This window comes from Rhinatrema bivittatum, chromosome 6, assembly GCF_901001135.1.
Source record: "Rhinatrema bivittatum chromosome 6, aRhiBiv1.1, whole genome shotgun sequence".
In the NCBI taxonomy this organism is placed as follows: Eukaryota; Metazoa; Chordata; class Amphibia; order Gymnophiona; family Rhinatrematidae; genus Rhinatrema; species Rhinatrema bivittatum.
Window position 1 is genome coordinate 199,878,410 of NC_042620.1, and position 20,939 is coordinate 199,899,348.

The window sequence follows — 20,939 nt, forward strand, 5'->3', positions numbered from 1 at the left end:
TTGATCACAGTGTAAAGAAACCTGACTTGATTTTGCAGTCAAGAGATTATTTACTAAATGGAGTTAAAATGACAAAATGTGGGTGGCACCTTAGGGTCCAACCAATTAATTGAGGCATAAGCTTTCAAGGGCAGAATCCAGTTTGTCTGCTGAGTTATATAATAGCATTTATCCTAAATAAGTGCCTTAATGTGCAGATAAAATGTGGTATTTCAAAAGTGCACATTATTTTCTCTCGAGAAACCCAGACAATGTGGATATTAATGGCATATCCAAATGCATCAGCTTTTGCTTATGGAAAAACTATCTATTTAAAATAAGCCTAGTAAGAAGCAGAAGAGGTTTTTAGATATTTGGCGCCCATTCCTGAATTCACTTTCACCTAGACCTCACAGTTTAATTATTAACTTGATAAAGCTGGACTAATTATCCACCTTTGTTGTTCTGTGGGGTTGGAGGGGGTATGAGAGTAACTTTATGCAGAATTCTATCAGGCCTCGGTCTAACACATTTTGGGGCAGATTTTCAAAGGGTTACATGCGTAAGATATCCGCTTAACCCCCGAAAAGCTGCCCCTTCCACCCCCTGCGAGTGCTGAGCCTATCTTGCATAGGCTCGGTGGTGTGCGCAAGCCCCGGGACGTGCGTAAGTCCCAGGGCTTTCCTGGGGGGGGGGGGGGGGGCGTGTTGCGGCTGGCGCGTCATTGGGGGCGTGGCTGCAGGCGTGGTTCCGGCCCGGGGCATGGCCATGGCCTCAGGACCAGCCCCCGGACCGGTACATGGCGTGCCAGCAGCTGGCCGGCGCACGCAAGTTACACCTGCCTCAGGCAGGCGTAACTTGTAAAATCAAGGTGTGGGGGGGAATTAGTTAGGGCTGGGGGGTGGGTTAGATAGAGGAAGGGAGGGTAAGGTTGGGGGGGGGCTTCGGAGGGAACGGAGGATGGCTGCGCGGCTTGGCACGTGCAGGCTGCCGATTTTTGCGCAGCCTTGCGCACGCCAACCCTGTATTTTATAACATGCGCGCGGCATGGATACTTGTAAATTTGATAAAATGCAATAAAAAAAAAAAAGAACTTGAGGATAAATGCCATTGGGTCCTTGTGATTTGTTACTATTTTGTTTCATTTTGCTCTAGCATGTCTTCCAAATATATGCTTATTTGAATCAATTCCCCCGAAACATTACCTGCAAATAATGGTTCAGGTATGGAATGCCCTCCCAGAAGAGATGGTGAAGACAGCAATGGAATTCAAAAGGACGTGGGATAAATGCAGAGGATCCCCTAATGCTAGAGGATGGAAATTAAGAAACTGAGAAACCTGTGGTAACTTTAGATGTAACTCTTCCAACTGCATGGAGTGGAAGTTACAACCCCTAAGCAACTTACTAGTCAGACTAGATGGACCAGTTTGGTCTTCCTATACTGAAATTTACTATGTTGCCATGTTATTGTCTTAGTAAAGTCTGAAGCAAATACTTCATTTACTTTTCTGTTATTGCCTCATTCTCCCTGTGTGCTCTTTTACCCCCTTGGTTATGTTATGACCCAATTGACTTCCTCACAATTTTCTTGCTTTAAATGTAAACATTTGAAAAATTGTCATCTCTCCTCACATTCTCTTTTGACATGGAATATACCTATTTCTATATCTATATGATTGTTTAATAAAGAAAAGTTATCACTCTACAGTTGAAGCATTAAAGTTAGTAATACAACCCCTGTAACATCTAGAATTTGTCATAAATTGTCCAAAATTCAATGGAACTCAAACTCTACAGTTAAAATACAGTACATTGAAGCTCTAGTTGATCCTCAGAAAGGGAACGTATTCCTTAATATCTATAGAGTATCCAATCTGATATCTCTGGTATGTCTTTATTGAACGAAGTATTTTACAACTCAATAGCCACAGTTTGCAATGTCTTCAACATGGTATATGGTTTCAACAGTATATAAAATGGACGCAGTTTAATGAGGTATCAGAAAACAAGATTATACAAGTAATCTTTTTTTGAAACTTCTCATATTGTGCATTAAATCCATGTGGGATGATAATCTGAAAGCACTGAAACACATGATTGCTCTTTTGTTGAAGAAAATAGTTCATCTGTCTTTTACTCAGGTTGTGTCCCTAGTTTTTTTAAATGAACCTCAGTTAGGCTTTTATTGAAAAAACCTGATTTGGATACAGCCAATTTATTTATCATTCCATTTGTGCTCTTTCTGTCACAAAACTCCTGGAATGATTGACATTAAACCAGTTAAATTATTTTATTCAGGACAGCCAAGTCCTGGATCCATACCAGCTGGGGTTTAGAAAATCATTAAATACTAAGATTCTATTCCTGTCTACCCTTGACATTAGAAGAGGACTTGATGCAGGGCAATGTTTTCCCTTTTGCTATTAGACATCTCAACAGTGTTTCTCCCCAATAGGCTTAGGGAGTTTGGTAACACAGAATCTGTGTTAGTTAAGTTGGTTTAAATCTAATTTGTCTGACAAGTCACAGCAGATATCAAGAGGTACCGAACAGTCTTCCTGGTTTCCCATTGAGAGCGGTGTCCCATAGAGTTAAGCGTTGTCAGCTATGCTTTTTATTAACCCCAGTTTGTAAACTGCTAGCTGGGTTCTGGGCTGGATACCACTTGTATGCAAATTTTTATCCAAGTACTTCTGTAAAAGATTGAGTTTTCAGAAATGGTATCCATATGCTTGTCTGCAGCGAAGAAATGGTTAATCCATAACAAACTTTCTTTGAATCTTTCAAAGACAGATTACTGTACTACAGAATTAACATATGGAAAGAATTCCCTCATTGATTTGTATTGAAAACACTGAAATACCAATGTATCCTTGGTATTCTCATTGATACAAATTTGACTTAGATTAATTGGTCATTCATCAAGTTGCGATGTGGCCTTATCATGTGTGATAACGCCCTACCACACCTGATACTGGCCGCATCGCGGTGGTACTATTCAAATTAAGGGAGGAGGAGTAGTGTGGGTGGGGTTTGGGCGGAGTTATGTCCTGGCAGCGCTATGGGCGATAATGTTTTACACATTATCGCCAGCAGCACCATGGGAAATAGCTACACCTTTTCCCGTGGCACTATAGGGGCAATAGTGTGCAGCACGGGTGCACTTTGGCAGGTGAAACTGCACCGCCACGATGCGGCCGGCTGTATACTATTGCCCCCACCCCATTTTTATTTGCGGACTATCAGCAGAATGATGAATCTAGGCGAAAATCAGTAGTTTTCAAATTAGAGGTAGTATGTGGATTGAAGCCACTACTGAAGGCTTCTGACTTTCTTTCATTTAGTGGTTCAAATGCTGATCCCTATGCCTGCTAGATTATAGCAACTCAAATTACATTGGGTTGCCTGCATATGCTTTGAGATCTTTACAAATATTATAGAATGCTGCAACTCTCTTGATTATGCTCTTAGATAGTACATTACTCCTGTTCTTTATGAACTACATTGGCTTCCAGTGCAATCACAGGTCTATTATAAAATGGCATTACTGGTACTTAAGTGGACTCTTTATATATGCTTCACATATATTATCTGTGCTGTGTATTGCATTCATCACAATGCGGTCTTTTGGATGTTCTATCATCGAGACTTGCTAGGCTGACTGAAACAAGTGAGAAAGCATTCTCACTGGTACCTAAGTTCTGGAACTCTTCCTGAAATACTGATTGGTGATATTTTTAAGAACCTTTAAGACCATGCTCAAGCCAACAGGCTTTCAATTGATTTTCTTATTTATTAGCAGGGGATGAGTTAGGCTTTTGATATATTCTGTTTTATGTAATTGTTTTATTTTTTTATATTTATTTGTACGTATTTTCATTCTGTATGTTTTACTAAGTTAGTTGCCTAGAGCTTCAGCAGTAGGCAGTATGTAAATACTAGAAATAAAATAACTATTGTCACTATGGCCTGTTTCAAATTGAGACTGATTCCACTGGGCTTTCATGGTCCATTGGAACTATCTTTGCAAAGCCTACAACACTAGATAGGGGTGACCAAAGAACTAAAAAATTCCTTATCTTGTTGGCTTTTAAGGGAAAATCTGACAGCCATTGCACCTTTTCTCAAGTTCTTGCATGTATTTATTTTATTTATTAAAAGTTTTTATATACTGCTTTTAATAGAAAGATCTTGCTAAATGGTTTACATAAAAAATATAATAAAAATAAACATTAAACAAAATTAGTCAAGCTATGCAATGCAAATAAGACATAATAAAATATTTAAAATGTCTCAGAAATATATATTAAAAGAAAGCACACATAAAATCATCAGGAAAAAGCTATTTGAAATAAGTTTCCTTTGAGCTTTTTACAAAAACATAGTCCTCTATTTCCTAAGAGGTAAACTATTCCTTAGAACTGGCTCCACTATTGAAAAAGCACTGCTATAGATAACTTGAAGAAAAAATGCTTTGAGAGGGAACATTCAAGCATTCTGAGGAATGGAGTAACCAAGATGGGGTATATATTTAACAAGCTGATAGGCAAAATAGGTGTGACCCTTCCCCTGAAGAGCTTTATAAACAAGGGTGAGCATCTTTAAAAAAAAAAAAAAAAGTTGCACAGTAGGCAACCAGTGCATTTTTTTAACATAGGCATGGTATGATCCTTAACTGAACAAGAAACAGTTAATTACACTATAAGGCTGTAAGGCCTTAATATTTTGTCAAGCCTAAATAAAGGCAATTGCAATAATCCACAGTTAAAAGTCTGAACAACCATGCGAAAGTCCCTCTTAAAATGTATCACGGTATACTTTTTATTCTACGTATAAAAAAACTCTGACTTTATGACAGCATTCAGCTGCAGTTTAAAAGATAGCTGGGAATCAAATAGTATCTCATAAGAACATGCCACACTGGGTCAGACCAAGGGTCCATCAAGCCCAGCATCCTGTTTCCAACAGTGGCCGAACCAGGCCATAAGAACCTGGCAAGTACCCAAAAACTAAGTCTCTTCCATGTTACCGTTGCTAGTAATAGCAGTGGCTATTTTCTAAGTCAACTTACTTAATAGGTAATGGACTTCTCCTCCAAGAACTTATCCAATCCTTTTTTAAACACAGTTATACCAACTGCACTAACCACATCCTCTGGCAACAAATTCCAGAGTTTAATTGTGCGCTGAATAAAAAAGAACTTTCTCCAATTAGTTTTAAATGTACCACATGCTAACTTCATGGAGTGCCCCCTAGTCTTTCTATTATCCAAAAGAGTAAATAACCGATTCACATCTACCCGTTCTAGACCTCTCATGATTTTAAACATCTCTATCATATCCCCCCTCAGCCGTCTCTTCTCCAAGCTTGAAAAGTCCTAACCTCTTTAGTCTTTCCTCATAGAGGAGCTGTTCCATTCCCCTTATCATTTTGGTAGCCCTTCTCTGTACCTTCTTCATCGCAATTCTATCTTTTTTGAGATGCGGCGACCAGAATTGTACACAGTATTCAAGGTGCGGTCTCACCATGGAGCGATACAGAGGCATTATGACATTTTCCATTTTATTCACCATTCCCTTTCTAATAATTCCCAATATTCTGTTTGCTTTATTGACTGCCGCAGCACACTGAACCGATGATTTCAATGTGTTATCCACTATGACGCCTAGATCTTTTTCTTGGGTTGTAGCACCTAATATGGAACCTAACATTGTGTAACTATAGCATGGGTTATTTTTCCCTATATGCATCACCTTGCACTTATCCACATTAAATTTCATCTGCCATTTGGATGCCCAATTTTCCAGTCTCACAAGGTCTTCCTGCAATTTATCATAATCTACTTGTGATTTAACTACTCTGAACAATTTTGTATCATCTGCAAATTTGATTATCTCACTCATCGTATTTCTTTCCAGATCATTTATAAATATATTGAAAAGTAACGGTCCCAATACAGATCCCTGAGGCACTCCACTGCCCACTCCCTTCCACTGAGAAAATTGTCCATTTAATCTTCTCTCTGTTTCCTGTTTTTTAGCCAGTTTGCAATCCACGAAAGGACATCGCCACCTATCCTATGACTTTTTAGTTTGATTAGAAGCCTCTCGTGTGGGACTTTGTATTCTCAGAAGGCATTTGATAAATACACTATATCTACTGGTTCACTTTTATCTACATGTTTATTAACCCCTACAAAAAAGTGAAGCAGATTTGTGAGGCAAGACTTGCCTTGGGTAAAGCCATTCTGACTTTGTTCCATTAAACCATGTCTGTCTATATGCTCCATGATTTTGATCTTTAGAATAGTTTCCACTGTTTTTCCCGGCTCTGAAGTCAGGATTACTGGTCTATAGTTTCCTGGATTGCCCCTGGAGCCCTTTTTAAAAATTGGTTACATTGGCCACCCTCCAGTCTTCAGGTACAATGGATGATTTTAATGATAGGTTACAAATTTTAACTAATAGATCTGAAATTTAATTTTTGAGTTCCTTCAGATCCCTGGGGTGCATACAGGTGATTTGCTATTCTTTAGTCAGTCTGGCTTACTACATCTCTGAAAGCACACAGTGAGTACCTGATCAACCGGAGCCCTAGGAAAATGATTTCACAATGTGTTTCCTATGTGAACCAGAGGCCCTGGGTGTGAAGCCCCTCTACCTGAGCTCCCCACCCAAGACTGAATGCATCCGTGGTTAGGAGAATTTGGGTAGGGGGACTTTGGAAGCATATTCCTCATTTCAAATTTGAGAGTACCTGCCACCAGGACAGAGAGTCCCAGAAAGACGGGGTGATTCAGATGTGATTCTGGAGGCTCTGTGTAGCCTGGTGCCACTGCGACCTCAGGGTCCTTTGGGCTCTGTGCACATGCAAACTTTCCAAGGGAATAACATGGATGGTTTCGGCCATGTAGCCCAACAGCCTCAACATGTGCTGAACTGACACCTAACCTGGTTGAATCACTGCTGCTATGGACATCAAGTGATTTGGTTCAGTTTATCTCACTCCTCACTTTTGAAAACCATCTCCGGAACCGGTATCACCCCAACATCCTCATTAGTAAACACAGAAGCAAAGAATTCATTTAGTTTTTCTGCAATGAACTTATCTTCCCCAAGAACCTCTTTAATCCCTCGGTCATCTAGTAGTCCAACCAACTCCCTCACAGGTTTCTTGCGTCAATATATTTTTAAAAGTTTTTATGAGTTTTTGCGTCTACGGCCAACTTTATTTCAAATTCTCTCTTAGCCTGCCTTATCAATGTTTTGCACTTAACTTGATAATACTTATGCTTTTTCTTATTTTCCTCAGCTGGATCCTTTTTCACCTCACCTTTTAATAATGCATGTAATCGTTTTGGCTTCCTTCAATCTTTCTTAGTGTGAAATACATCTGGACTGTGCTTCTAAGATTGTATTTTTAAAAAATTTCCATGCTTGTTGTATACTTTTAACCTTTGCAGCTGCATCTTTCAGTTTTTTTATAATAATTTTTCTCATTTTCCCTTTTGTAAATTTAGTTCTAGAGCTGTACATTTACATATTGTCCTTCTTTCAGTTATTAGTTCAAATGTATACGTGTTTTGATCACTGTTGCCAAGTGACCCCATGACAGTTACCTCTGTCATCAAAGCCTGCATTCCACTAAAAATTAAATCTAAAATAGCTTCCTCTCTCGTTGGTTCCTGAACCAATTGTTCCATGTAGCAGTCATTTATTCCATCCAGGAACTTTGTCTCTAGCATATCCTGATGTTACATTTACCCAGTCAGTATTGGGGTGATTCAAATCTCCCATTACTACTACACTGCCAAATTGGGTTGCTTTCCTGATTTCTCTTAGTATTTCATCATCTGTCTGATCATTTTGGCCTGGTGGACGGTAGTATACTCCTATCACTATACTCTTAGTCAGCCTACATGGGATTTCTTTCCATATAGAATACTGAGCATTTACTCTCTTGTGTGATCTTTATCCTGTTGGACTCTATACCCTCCTGGACATAAATTGCCACACCCCCACCAAGTTGATCCTTCCTATCATTGTAATATAATTTGTACCCTGATAAATCAGTGTCCCATTGGTTATCTTCCTTCCACCACATCTCTGTGATGCCAGTTATGTCTATTTAGTTATTCATTGCTATATAATTCTCCCATCTTACTTGTTAGACTTCTGGCATTGGCATACAGACATTTCAAAGTGCATTTTTTGTTTGCATTGTCAAACAGTTTTTCAGTTGATAGGGATAATGTGGAATTCTTTAGCTCAGGTGATTTTTTTACTTAAAGACACATGGACTACTTTTGCTTTTATTGGAACCTCTCTTTTGGGATGCCCTAACTCCTCTCCTCTTTCATTAGTATCCTTTAAAGATACTTCCTCTGAACCATGCACTGCTGAGTGACTGTCGGCTTTCCTCCTTGTTCTAGTTTAAAAGCTTCTCTATCTCCTTTTTAAAAGTTAGTACCAGCAGCCTGGTCCCACTCTGGTTAAGGTGGAGCCCATCCTTTTGGAAAAGTCTCCCCCTTCCCCAAAAGGCTGTCCAGTTCCTTACAAAACTGAATCCTTCTTCCCTGCACCATCATCCCATCCATGCATTGAGACTCTGGTGACCTGTATGTGGAACAGGGAGCATTTCAGAGATTGCCATCCTGGAGGTTCTGGATTTCAGCTTTCTACCTAAAATCCTACATTTGACTTTTAGAACCTCCCTCCCACATTTTCCTATGTCGTTGGTGCCCATATGTACCTCAACAGCCAGCTTCTCCCCAGCACTTTCTATAATCCTATGTAGGTGACACATGAGGTCCGCCATCTTCACACTAGGCAGACAAGTTACCAGACAGTCCTCATGTCCATCAGCCACCCAGCTGTCTATATTACTAATAATTGAATCACCAGCTATGATGGCCAGCCTAATTCTTCGCTCCTGGGCAGTAGCCCTGGGAGACTTGTCCCCAGTGCGAGAGGACAATGCATCACCTGGAGAGAAGGTCCTTGGTACAGGATCACTTCCTGTTACACCAGGGTGATGCTTTCCAACCAGGAGACCTTTCTGATCCAAGGCAACACTGTGGCTACCAGACTGGATTTGGGACTTAGTTACTATTTCCCAGAAGGTCTCATCAATGTACATCTCTGTCTGCTTCAGCTCCTCTAGGTCTGCCACTCTAGCCTCCAGAGATCAGACTCTTTCTCTGAGAGCCAGGATCTCTTTGCAGGGTCCTGACTGGATCGTAGGAAGCAGAAGCCAGCCATCTGTACCTGATGCGCTGGATAGGCTACGATTCTTCGCAAATCAGTGGCCCAGTATAACCTCGGACCAGTGGATTGTGTCTATTGTCCATCAAGGGTACCAATTAAACCTATTTGATGTCCCACCAAATTGCCCTCCGTGCTGTTTTGGGGGCCAATAGGAGATACTGATAAGGGAGCTGTCTGCCCTCAACGGCCAGCGTGGTCAAACTTGTCCTACCAAAGCAAAGAGAGCATGGATTCTACTCCCAGTACTTCCTAATTCCAAAGAGAACAAGAGGACTCCATCCCATCCTAGACCTGATGGCCTTGAATAAGTTTCTAAAAAGAGAAAAGTTCAAGATGGTTTCCCTGGGCACCTTGCTTCCCCTCTTACAAAAAGGGGACTGACTATGCTTCCTCGATTTGAAGGATGCGTACATTCATAACAATATCTTACCAAGTCACAGGAAGTATCTCAGATTTGTGGTGTGGAAACAACACTTCTAGTGCAAAGTGTTGCTGTTCAGGCTAACGGCCCCATGTGTCTTCACAAAATGCTTGGCAGTGGTGGGGGTGCACCCTGATAAAGAGTACATCTCAGGCTAGAACCACTGGTCCATGCACTTGACCAGTGGGTTTTGGAGTCACTAGATTTCGTCATCAACTACTCGAAGTCCCATCTAAGTCATTCACCTCAAATGGACCTCATAGAAGGCCTGCTAGAAACGGCTCTGGAAAAAGCCTTCCTGCTATGTTCCATGGAGGTCACCTTGATGTCCATAGCAGCAGTGATTCAACCAGGTTAGGTGTCAGTTCAGCACATGTTGAGGCTGATGGGCTACATGGCCGAAACCATCCATGTTATTCCCTTGGAAAGTTTGCATGTGCACAGAGCCCAAAGGACCCTGAGGTCGCAGTGGCACCAGGCTACACAGAGCCTCCAGAATCACATCTGAATCACCCCATCTTTCTGGGACTCTCTGTCCTGGTGGCAGGTACTCTCAAATTTGAAATGGGGAATATGCTTCCAAAGTCCCCCTACCCAAATTATCCTAACCACGGATGCTTTCAGTCTTGGGTGGGGAGCTCAGGTAGAGGGGCTTCACACCCAGGGCCTCTGGTTCACATAGGAAACACATTGTCAAATCAGTTTCCTAGGGCTCCGGTTGATCAGGTATGCACTGTGTGCTTTCAGAGATCGGCTGTCCACCAAGCAGACAACAAAGTAGAATGTAGTCCAGATCTGTGTTATGGGCCCTGTCCTACGGGATGGTGCTCAGGACCATGTATCTGGCTAGAATGGAGAACGTGATAACAGACAGACTGAGTTGTGCCTTCAGACCCCAGGAGTGGTCTCTGGACCATGAGGATAGCAAACCGGACCTTCCACCTCTGGGGGAGCCCAGTGGTGGATCTATTTATGTCTCCTTGCAACAGAAAGGTGACTCATTTCTGCTTCCTGTACAGGACAAATGGCAAGCCAGCCTCAGATGCTTTTACCCACCATTGGGCAATTGTCTTCTGTATGTGTATCCTCAATTCCCTTAGTGGCAAAGAGTCTCTTAAAGCTTTAAGAGGACAGAGGGATTATGATTCTCATAGCCCCTCATTGACCGAGACAGGTCTGGTAACCGGGAGTTGTCCATTTGGAAACTGATCAGTCTGGGGACTTCCCCAGAGCACATCTCGCAAGATCAAGGCAGATTGTAGCATCCTAACTTCCAGGCTCTGTTGCTCACAGCCTGGATGTTGAGAGGTTAATTCTGCAACTGCTCAATCTCTTAGAAGATGTCTCAGTTCCTGGTAGTTTCCAGAAAGCCTTCCACCAGAAAGTCCTATGGACTGAAGTAGAGGAGGTTTTCCATGTGTGTGAGGAGAAGGCCCTGGACCTGTTCTCCTACCACACAGAAAAACTGCTTGATTACTTGATTCCTTTCAAGGCTGGCTTGAATACCAACTCTGTTAGCGTTCATCTTAGTGCAATTAGCGCATATCACCATGGTGTAGATTGTACACCCATCTCTGTACAGCCTATAGTTGTACATTTCATGCGGGGCCTGCTTCAATTGAAGCCTCCCCTAAGGCCTCCCGCTGTGTCTTGGGATCTCAATGTGGTGCTAGCTCAGCTGATGAAAGCTCCTTTTAATATGCTGCATACCTGTGACCTGAAATACCTGAACTGGAAGGTCATATTTTTGGTTGTGGTCACCTCAGCACGCAGGGTCAGTGAGCTTCAGGTCTTAGTGACTTATCCACCTTACAACTAAGTTTTTTCATGACAGGTTGGTCTTGCTTACACACCCTAAGTTCCTGCCTAAGGTGGTGACAGATTTCCATCTTAACCAGTCACTCATTCTGCCAACATTCTTTCCCTGGCCCATTGGCACCAAGACGAATGAGTATTGCACATTTTGGTCTGCAAGCAAGCCTTAGCCTTCTATCTTGAGTGGACAGAAGCCCATAAGCAGTCCACCCAACTTTTTATTTTATTTTATAGGAATAGGTTTGGAGTTGCCGTTGTCAAACAGACACTATCCAATTGGCTAGCAGATTGTTATGAATAGGAGGGATTGCATCTTGGTGGTCATGTCAAGACTCGTTATGTCAGAACCATGGCAATGTCGGTAGCCCACTTGTGAGCATTTCCCATGTAGGAGATTGGAAGGCTGCAACGTGGCGTCCTCTCCATACATTTGCATCCCATTACTGTCTGGACAAGGATGGCTGACATGACAGTAGGTTTGTCCAGTCTGTCCCCAGGAATGTCTTCGAGGTGTGGAACTCAACTCTCCCTGTCTAGGGCCCATTGTTTGGGTTCAGGCTGTATCTCCCTGTGTTACCAACAGCACTGTGGTTGTTGTGTCCGTTGGCACCTGGTTGGTGTCTGTTGGTCACCTTTTGTGATAGGGTGCAGCCTGAAGCTAGGGATTAACCCATATGTGAGGAATACTATTCTGCTTGTCCTAGGAGAAAGTAGCATTACTTATTTGTTACAGGTATTCTCCTAGGACAGCAAGATGTTGGTCCTTATGAAATCCGCCTGCCAACCTCTGGAGTTGGCTTTCTCCTTATATTTTCATTTTTATACAATTCTGTGTCATAAGACTGAAGAGCTCCCAAGCCCCAGTCAAATCCCAGGACATAAGAAATTGCCATAGTGGGACAGACCAAGGGTCCATCAAGCCCAGCATCCTGTTTCCAACAGTGGCCAATCCAGGCTACAAATACCTGGCAAGTAAGCAAACACTAAGTAGATCCCATGCTACTGATGCCACTAATAGTGGCTATTCCCTAAGTCAATTTGATTAATAGCAGTTAATGGACTTCTCCTCCAAGAACTTATCCAAACCTTTTTTGAACCCAGCTACACTAACTTCACCAACCACATCCTCTGGCAGCAAATTCCAGAGCTTAATTGTACATTGAGTGAAAAAGAATTTTCTACGATTCGTTTTAAATGTGCTAGTTACTAACTTCATGGAGTTGCCCCTAGTCCTTCTATTATCCAAAAGTATAAATAACTGATTCACATAACCGATTCACCCAGCAGCATCCCCATCCGTAACCCTATTCCCTGCCTAGCTTGTCCTTCTCTCCCCCTGCCAAGAATCTCCCTCTCTTCTATCCCTGCACTGCAGCAGCATTCATCCTTACCAGTAGTGGTTCTAGACTTCTCCTCTCTCCTTCAGCCGCATGCTTACTGAGGCTCCCATGCTATTCAGCACTGCCCTTCTGCTTTTGTATAGGGCCAAGAGCCTGTCAGGAATTGCTTCTGGTGGACAGGGCCTGCTTTAAATGTATTCATGGCACCAGAGAGCAGGCACTTTGACGGCTTATGGAGTGAGGAGGTGGAACTTGAAACACGGCATGGGCGGAACTCAAAGGTGAGCACTTTCACTGGTGGAAAGTGGGACTTGAAACACAGCATGCACTTTGGCCCACACTGGCTTCCAGCAATGACTAGAGGCCTTGGAACACTGCATCTGAAGCTTTGAAGCCTAAACTTAGGGTGAATATCTGTTCAAACTAATTGTCACCTTTGGAAAAATCTTGGAATTTATAGGTGAAAATCTGTTTAAACTGAAAACTGAGGACCCTAGACACAAAATACATTTTGAATAGGATGCACCCTAGAGAGTTCTGGTTTCAACTTCCCTGAACATGACAGATCTGAGTTTCTGCTCCGGGAGAGGATCAGAATGCAGACTAGTGTCAGATGCTTTCTTTCTTTATTGAGGGATAGGTTTTTTCTGTATGTGTATCCTCTGATACTCCTGGTTATGAAGACCTTAATAAAGCTTATAATAGACTAAGGAGCTATGATTTGCATAACTCCTTTTTTGATGGCATATTTGGTTTCCACTCTTTGAGGATTTATCCATCAGAAAACTAGTGAGGTTAGACAGTTCACCACCTTTGTTCATAAAGAATACAATAATTTACTTTCACTGCAGTATATCCAAGCTCTTGCTCTTTCCTATTCTCCAGTGAGGTGTGCCTGATCATTCTGGATTCTAGAGAGGAATTCAGCAGAAAATCTTACAGGTTCAGAAAGTTTGCCATCTAGCGTGATTTTTCTCTTGCCCCACAGAAAATAGCTAGATGATCTTTTACATCTTTTACAATCAGGCTTCAGAACCAACCCTGTTAAGGTACACATTAATACAGTTGGCGCTTAATATCAGTATATCGAAGGACACTTAATCCATGTTTAGCTTTCAGTTGTCAAGTTTATGCAGGGCTTGCTTCAACTGAAACATTATATCAGGCCAGTTGCTGTTTCTCGAGACTTCAGCGTGGTTCTTACTCAGCTGATGGATGCCTCTAAATTCTTGTGAACCTAAAATCTGACATGGAAGGACATATTTATGGTGGCAGTGACTTCAGCTCACAGAGTTAGTGAACTCCAAGCCCTAGTAACTTAACTACATTAAACTAAATGTAATCATTCTAATTTGTTGCCTAAGGTGGTTAGTTTCCCTCCTTAACCAGTCAGTCATCCTGCCAACATTTTTCCAATACTACATATTCTTAGAGATGAACAAACCCTGCCCAGTTTGAATTCAAGATAGGTTTTCCTAGCTTGTGGGCAGGTGGACTCAGGAACAATGGTTAGTTATATGCTCCCCTGCTAGCAGATGGAGATGGAGTCAGGTTTCAAAGCTGATGTCACCTGAGATACACCCCTGCAGTGACCTCAGCCCTCCAGTATCTCTCTGTCTCCTAGCAGATGTGGATGTACTTTCCCTATCAGGATCGCCGTACTCTTCAGAAGAGGAAATTTTACCTTTAAATTGGAGTCAGATTGAGCCCTGCTTTGCTGTGGTGATACCTAAAGGTCCTTCCCCCAGCTGAGAATTCCTGAGGCGATTTCCGAGATCCCTCAGAAGTGTGCCTTGGTCTGGTAGCTGGTTCCCGGCATGGACTTTGCTGCTGAAGCAGCTGAAAGGAAGCAGGTGCAGGAAGCCGAGCACAATGGTGATGGCCAAAGACCTCTCCCCCTGCAGCCAGAGACCATCTCTGTACTCAGCTGGTAAGCAAAAAAAAAAAAAAAAGAGATTTCCTGTTCAGAGACATTGGAGGTGTTTCAGTAAGACTTCTGGTCTCCTTGGTTGGCGCGCCATACTGACGTTGTTCCTGTTCTGTTGCTGTAATGGGCACTGTGAAGAGGCCTAGGGAGAGTTTACCTCCCAGACTTCAATGAGCCCGGTTCTTCCCATTCGGAGGATGGGTAAGCCACAACCTTAACCGGAAGCACCCCGTATCTGAATAATACTTGGGCTGGGTCTTCCGTAGGAGAGGGAAGTCCAGTGGCATCTACTCTAGTTCTGGGCTAATTATGGACCTGGTGGCCTTCTCTTGGGTGGAATTTTTTCAAAGTCTTCAAGCCTTTGTACAGGTGCAGTCGTCTTCTCTTGTCCCTGTCCGGATGGAACCACAGCCGGTAAGGCCTTCCTATCCCAGCCCTATCAACAGACCTCATGACATGCCTCACCTCACCAAGGGTGTTCCTGGCAGGGACTCAGACAGCACGGATGAAGACGGGGAGCCAGATTCCTTGGAGAATGGAGAAATCCCTCCAGGTTTAGAACCATATCAGATTATGTTTTTTCTATAGAGACGAATTACCGGCCCTGTTTTCCCAGACTTTGAATACGCTGGGAGTTTCCGGGGCAAACCCCATGACGGAACCTAATAAGAATCCCATTCTGGTGTGTCTATGGAAGGCCTTTTGCTATTTGCGGGTGCTAGAAGCCATCCAGGAGTTGATTGACCAGGAATTGGATGCCCCTGAAGCAAGTTTTAAAGGTGGTCGAACATTAGAAGCTCTATACCCACTGGATCCAGTGGCGAGAGAATGCTTGAGCTTCCCTAAAGTGGATGCACTGGTCTGCACTGTTTCCAAGCGAGCATCTATCCCAGTGGAGGGAGAAGCGGCCTTAAAGGATGCACATGATAGGTGGATGAAGTCCATCCTTAAGCAAGCCTTTAATGCGACAGCAATGACCTTCCAGATTGCCTCCTGCCCCACCATGGTTGCTCGCTCATGCCTGCTCCTCTCTAGAAAGGTGGATGACTTGGGGGCATATTCCATTATAATTATCCATTATAATTATATAATGATTATTATAATTATAATTATTATAATTATCTATTATATAATTATTATATAATTATATAATAATTATTATAATTATCCATTATAATTGATCAACCACAACAAGACATCAGCTCTTTACCCAATCCACTTACAATCATTCTAGACAAACTCAAAAATACATCCTACGTAAGAGATTTAGGAGTGCTTCTGGACAATCAGCTGAACTTCAAAAGATTTGTAAATAACACAACTAAAGAATGCGTTTACAAATTACAAGTTCTGAAAAAGCTAAAACCCTTACTACACGCACACGATTTCCGCCTCGTCCTGCAATCAATCATACTCACCAAAGTTGACTACTGTAACGCATTGCTACTCGAACTACCAGCTGCCACTATTAAGCCTCTTCAGATGCTACAGAACTCTGCAGCCAGGGTCTTGACCAACTTTAATAAGAGAGACCACATCATGCCCATCCTCTACAAACTCCACTGGCTTCCGATTAAATACAGAGTCCTCTACAAAGTCTTCACCCTCATGCACAAATCCTTAAACAATTTAGCCACAATCGATCTTACCCATCAGCTACGGATCATCAAATCAACAAGACCAATCAGAAAAGCCTACCAAGGCACCCTGTTCGTCCCCCAAGCCAAAACCCCTCTAGGGAACAGGGCTTTTTCCACTGCAAGCCCGTCTCTCTGGAACTCACTTCCACCTGACCTCAGATAAGACCCCAGCCACCAGTCATTCAAGAAAAAACTGAAAACTTGGCTCTTCAGCCAAGCATTTCCTTGATTACGCCCAAGCCACTTCCAAACTTCAAGCCATTTCCACATGCATACATGTCTCTGTTTCGCTCTAAATGTACAACTCCACCACCCTTCCCTCCCTATTAAACCCTCCATCTTTCTAGACCCCCTGATTGTCCCTCTCCTCCTTCCATCCACGTTGTCCTCCCAATGCTTATCCTCCCCTGCACCCCAGCCCTACTTCATCCGATACCTCCACATGTTTAGTTAATTAATTAGGATTTTTTCATTAGTCTCTTTGCAAGGCATCTGTATAATAGGATTATTTCCTAATCACCATGTTAATTATTGTTCTTACATGTTTCTTATATTTATTTATTTAATAGTTCTTCGTTATATGTAATGCTTTCAAGCAAGTTAAAATGTTCTCTGTAAACCGATTTGATTTGCATACTATGTAAGAAGATCGGTATATAAAAAAACCAAAAATAAATAAATAAATAAATATTCCATTGAAGCTATGGAGCCTGCCGCTGCCTTTTTAGCTGGCAGGCTCTGACCTTCCATACCTCAGCCAGAAGACAGCTATGGCTGTGAAATTAGTCAGCAGACACGACCTCAGGCAAATCTCACAAAGATGCTCTTTAAGGGATCACGCCTCTTCGGAAGGGAATTGGAAAAGCTGGCCAGTAAGTGGGGAGAATCTCCAGGCCCCGGTTATTGAAAGATAAGAGAAAGTAGTCACAGGGCCCCTCACCTATGAGGGGGTCAATCCAGTGGTGCCCAATGCTATTGGCCCTACAGAAACTCGGCATTTCAGAGGCCTCTGTCCTCGGTGAGGTCTCAGTCCTCTCGGAGCCGACAGCCTAAGAGAGGGGCAGGTTCAGGTTCGGCCTGAATTCTCCAATGAAGTTTTGCCGACCCATCCACTGAAGGATGAGGAGATAGGAAGTTTACCATCCCTCTTCTATCAGAAATGGGTCGAGATCATGTTGGACAAAAATTGGTACTGGATGTCATACGAGAAGGATGCACATTGGAGTTTCGCAGCACTCCTTGGGACATGTTCATGATGTCTCCTTGCCACTCCCAGCACAAGAAGCAGGCTATGGAGTCTACCTTGAATAAGGCTCCTCAATTTGAGGGCTATAATTCCAGTACCTGTGTTCCAGGAAAATACAGGATGTTATTCCATCTATTTCATCGTACTTAAGAGGGAGGGTTCCTTTCGCCCCATCCTGGACCTCGAGTGTCAAAATAAGAAAATAAGAAATTGCCATGCTGGGTCAGACCAAGGGTCCATCAAGCCCAGCATCCTGTTTCCAACAGAGACCAAACCAGGCCACAAGAACCTGGCAATTACCCAAACACCTAGAAGAGCCCATGCTACTGATGCAATTAATAGCAGTGGCTATTCCCAAAGTAAACTTGATTAATAGCAGTTAATGGACTTCTCTTCCAAGAACTTATCCAAACCTTTTTTGAACCCAGCTACACTAACTGCACTAACCAAATCCTCTGGCAACAAATTCTAGCTTTATTGTGCGTTGAGTGAAAAAGAATTTTCTCCGATTAGTCTTAAATGTGCTACTTGCTAACTTCATGGAATGCCTCCTAGTCCTTCTATTATTCGAAAGTGTAAATAACCGAGTCACATCTACTCGTTCAAGCCCTCTCATGATCTTAAAGACCTCTATTATATCCCCTCTCAGCCGTCTCTTCTCCAAGCTGAAAAGCCCTAACCTCTTCAGCCTTTCCTCATAGGGAAGCTGTTCCATCCCCTTTATCATTTTGGTTGCCCTTCTCTGTACCTTCTCCATTGCAACTATATCTTTTTTGAGATACGGCGACCAGAATTGTACATAGTATTCAAGGTGTGGTCTCACCATGGAGCGATACAGAGGCATTATAACATTTTCCGTTTTATTAACCATTCCCTTCCTAATAATTCCTAACATTCTATTTGCTTTTTTGACTGCTGCAGCACACTGAGCTGACGATTTCAATGTATTATCTACTATGACGCCTAGATCTCGGTCTACTAATTCTCGGTCTACTCATTCTCCTCGATCTACTCGGTCTACTTGATCTACTCGGTCTACTCATTCTCCTCGATCTTTCAACCACATTTGACACAGTCAACCACCTAACGCTCCTAGATAGGCTATTGGACATCGGCATCAAAGGCACTGCTCTGAACTGGTTCAAGTCTTTTCTACTTAACAGATTTTACAAGGTCAAAGTTAACAACAACGAATCACACCCCATCCATGCTTCCTTGGGAGTCCCGCAAGGCTCATCCTTATCCCCAACCCTCTTCAACATTTATCTCTTACCACTCTGCCAGCTCCTCTCCAAACTAAATCTTACACACTACATCTACGCAGACGATGTTCAAATATTTATTCCGGTGACCAAATCCTTACACAAATCACTAGATCTCTGGAACAACTGCCTCCAAGCCATTAACAACCTGCTCACGAGCCTTAATTTGATCCTCAATTCCAGTAAAACCGAAATACTCCTCATCAACCAAGACGGCAGTCCTGCAATAACTAACACTCTCCCCACAAGACAACCATCCTTCTCTTCTCAAGTCAGAAATCTAGGAGCCATAATGGACAATCAACTCAACCCCAAGAGATTTATTAATAATACCATTAAAGAAGGCTTTTTTTAAATTACAAGTCCTAAAAAGACTCAGACCTCTGCTACATTTCCAAGACTATTGTTCAGTTCTACAAACAATAATTTTCTCAAAAATCGACTATTGCAATTCCCTTCTACTCGGACTTCCAGCTAACACCATAAAACTCCTACAAATGCTCCAAAACGCCACAGCCAGAATTCTAACTAAAACCAACAAAAGAGATCATATCACCCCCATATTGAGAAACCTACACTGGCTCCCAATCAAGTTTAGAATCACTTACAACATCCTTACTATCACTCACAAATCAATCCACAAGCTCATCCCACTGGAGATCAACATCCCTTTTAGACTACATATTCCCGATAGACCGGTGAGAACAGCTTACAGGAATACCCTCATTGCCCCAACCATAAAATCCTCTTTAAACAAACGATCTTTATCCAAAGCGGGCCCTGAACAATGGAACTCACTACCCCCTGAACTACGACAGGAACAATGTCCAATCACCTTCAAAAAGAGACTCAAAACTTGGCTGTTCGAACAAGCTTTTAATCTACACCAATAACCTCCCTCCATTCACGCCCTTGCCATCCTTCAATGGCTCTCTCAGATTATAACCATATTGTAATTCCAGATATCATTCTTACATGCAGCCTTTCTGAAATCACAGTTTTTTCCGAATTGAACTATGTTTAGCTATTGTTTAGCTTCTTTACTTGTTTAGCTATTGTTCAGCTTGTTACACAATAATATCATACTTTTTTGTTTATGGTGATTCCTCGCCTGTTGATCCTAGTTTAATTCTCCTTGTTCTATGTAACTGCATTCTTACATGCCTGTTAATGTTAAATGTAAACCTAATTGATTTGTAGCTTTGCTACAAGAATTTTGGTATATAAAAATGCTAAATAAATAATAATAAATAAATAAATAGATCTCTTTCTTGGGTGGTAGCTCCTAATATGGAACCTAACATCGTGTATGGACCCTAACATCGTGTAACTACAGCAAGGGTTATTTTTCCCTATATGCAACACCTTGCACTTGTCACATTAAATTGTCAACCACATTAAATGTCAACCAACACCTATGGGTAATTCATTTCTGTATGGATACTCTGCGCTCTGTGATAATGGCCATAGAACCGGGAGAGTTCCTAACCTCCCTGGACCTCTCCGAGGCCTACCTTTATATTACAATCCAGCAAGAACATCAGCGTTTCCTATGCTTTGGGGTACTAGGCCATTATCAATTCCAGGCACTGCACTTCAGCCTGGCCACTGCCCCCAGAACATTTTCCAAGATTATGGTGGTCATAGTGACAGCACTGAGAAAAGAGGGAATCCTGGTGTACCCGTACTTGGACTGGTTGTTCCGAGCGAAGTCATTGGAAGAGAGTCTCCAGGTGACCAGCAGGATGACATCCCTGCTTCAGGAGCTTGGTTGGGTTGTAAATATGGACAAAAGCTGCCTCATGCCCTCCCAGTCCTTGGAACATCTGGGAGTATGGTTTGACACCAAGCAGGACAAGGTCTTCCTCCTGCCTTCATGGATAAGGAAGTCGATATCCCAAGTGCATTGGATGACGAACATGATTCGCCCCAAGGTGTGGAGCTATCTTCAGGTCCTTGGTTTGATGGCATCAACCCTGGAGGTAGTCCCTGGTTGAGGGCACACATATGGTCACTTCGACGCTCCCTGCTGACACGTTGG

The 20,939-nt window shown here is 42.5% G+C and overlaps 1 protein-coding gene across 11 annotated transcripts in view; it reads left to right on the forward strand.

The window, feature by feature from the left end:
* The window catches only part of LOC115093936 (arf-GAP with GTPase, ANK repeat and PH domain-containing protein 1), a 1,595,449-nt gene that overhangs the window by 636,511 nt on the left and 937,999 nt on the right, over positions 1-20,939 (forward strand). The window contains exon 10 of one of the 11 annotated variants that reach the window (XM_029606399.1): positions 1,135-1,651. The exons of the other annotated variants lie outside the window; for them this stretch is intronic. Coding sequence (XP_029462259.1) covers positions 1,135-1,194 — 60 coding nt within the window. The 3' untranslated portion in view covers positions 1,195-1,651. Of the gene's footprint in view, positions 1-1,134; positions 1,652-20,939 lie in introns of those variants that run through there. 11 annotated transcript variants of the gene reach the window in all.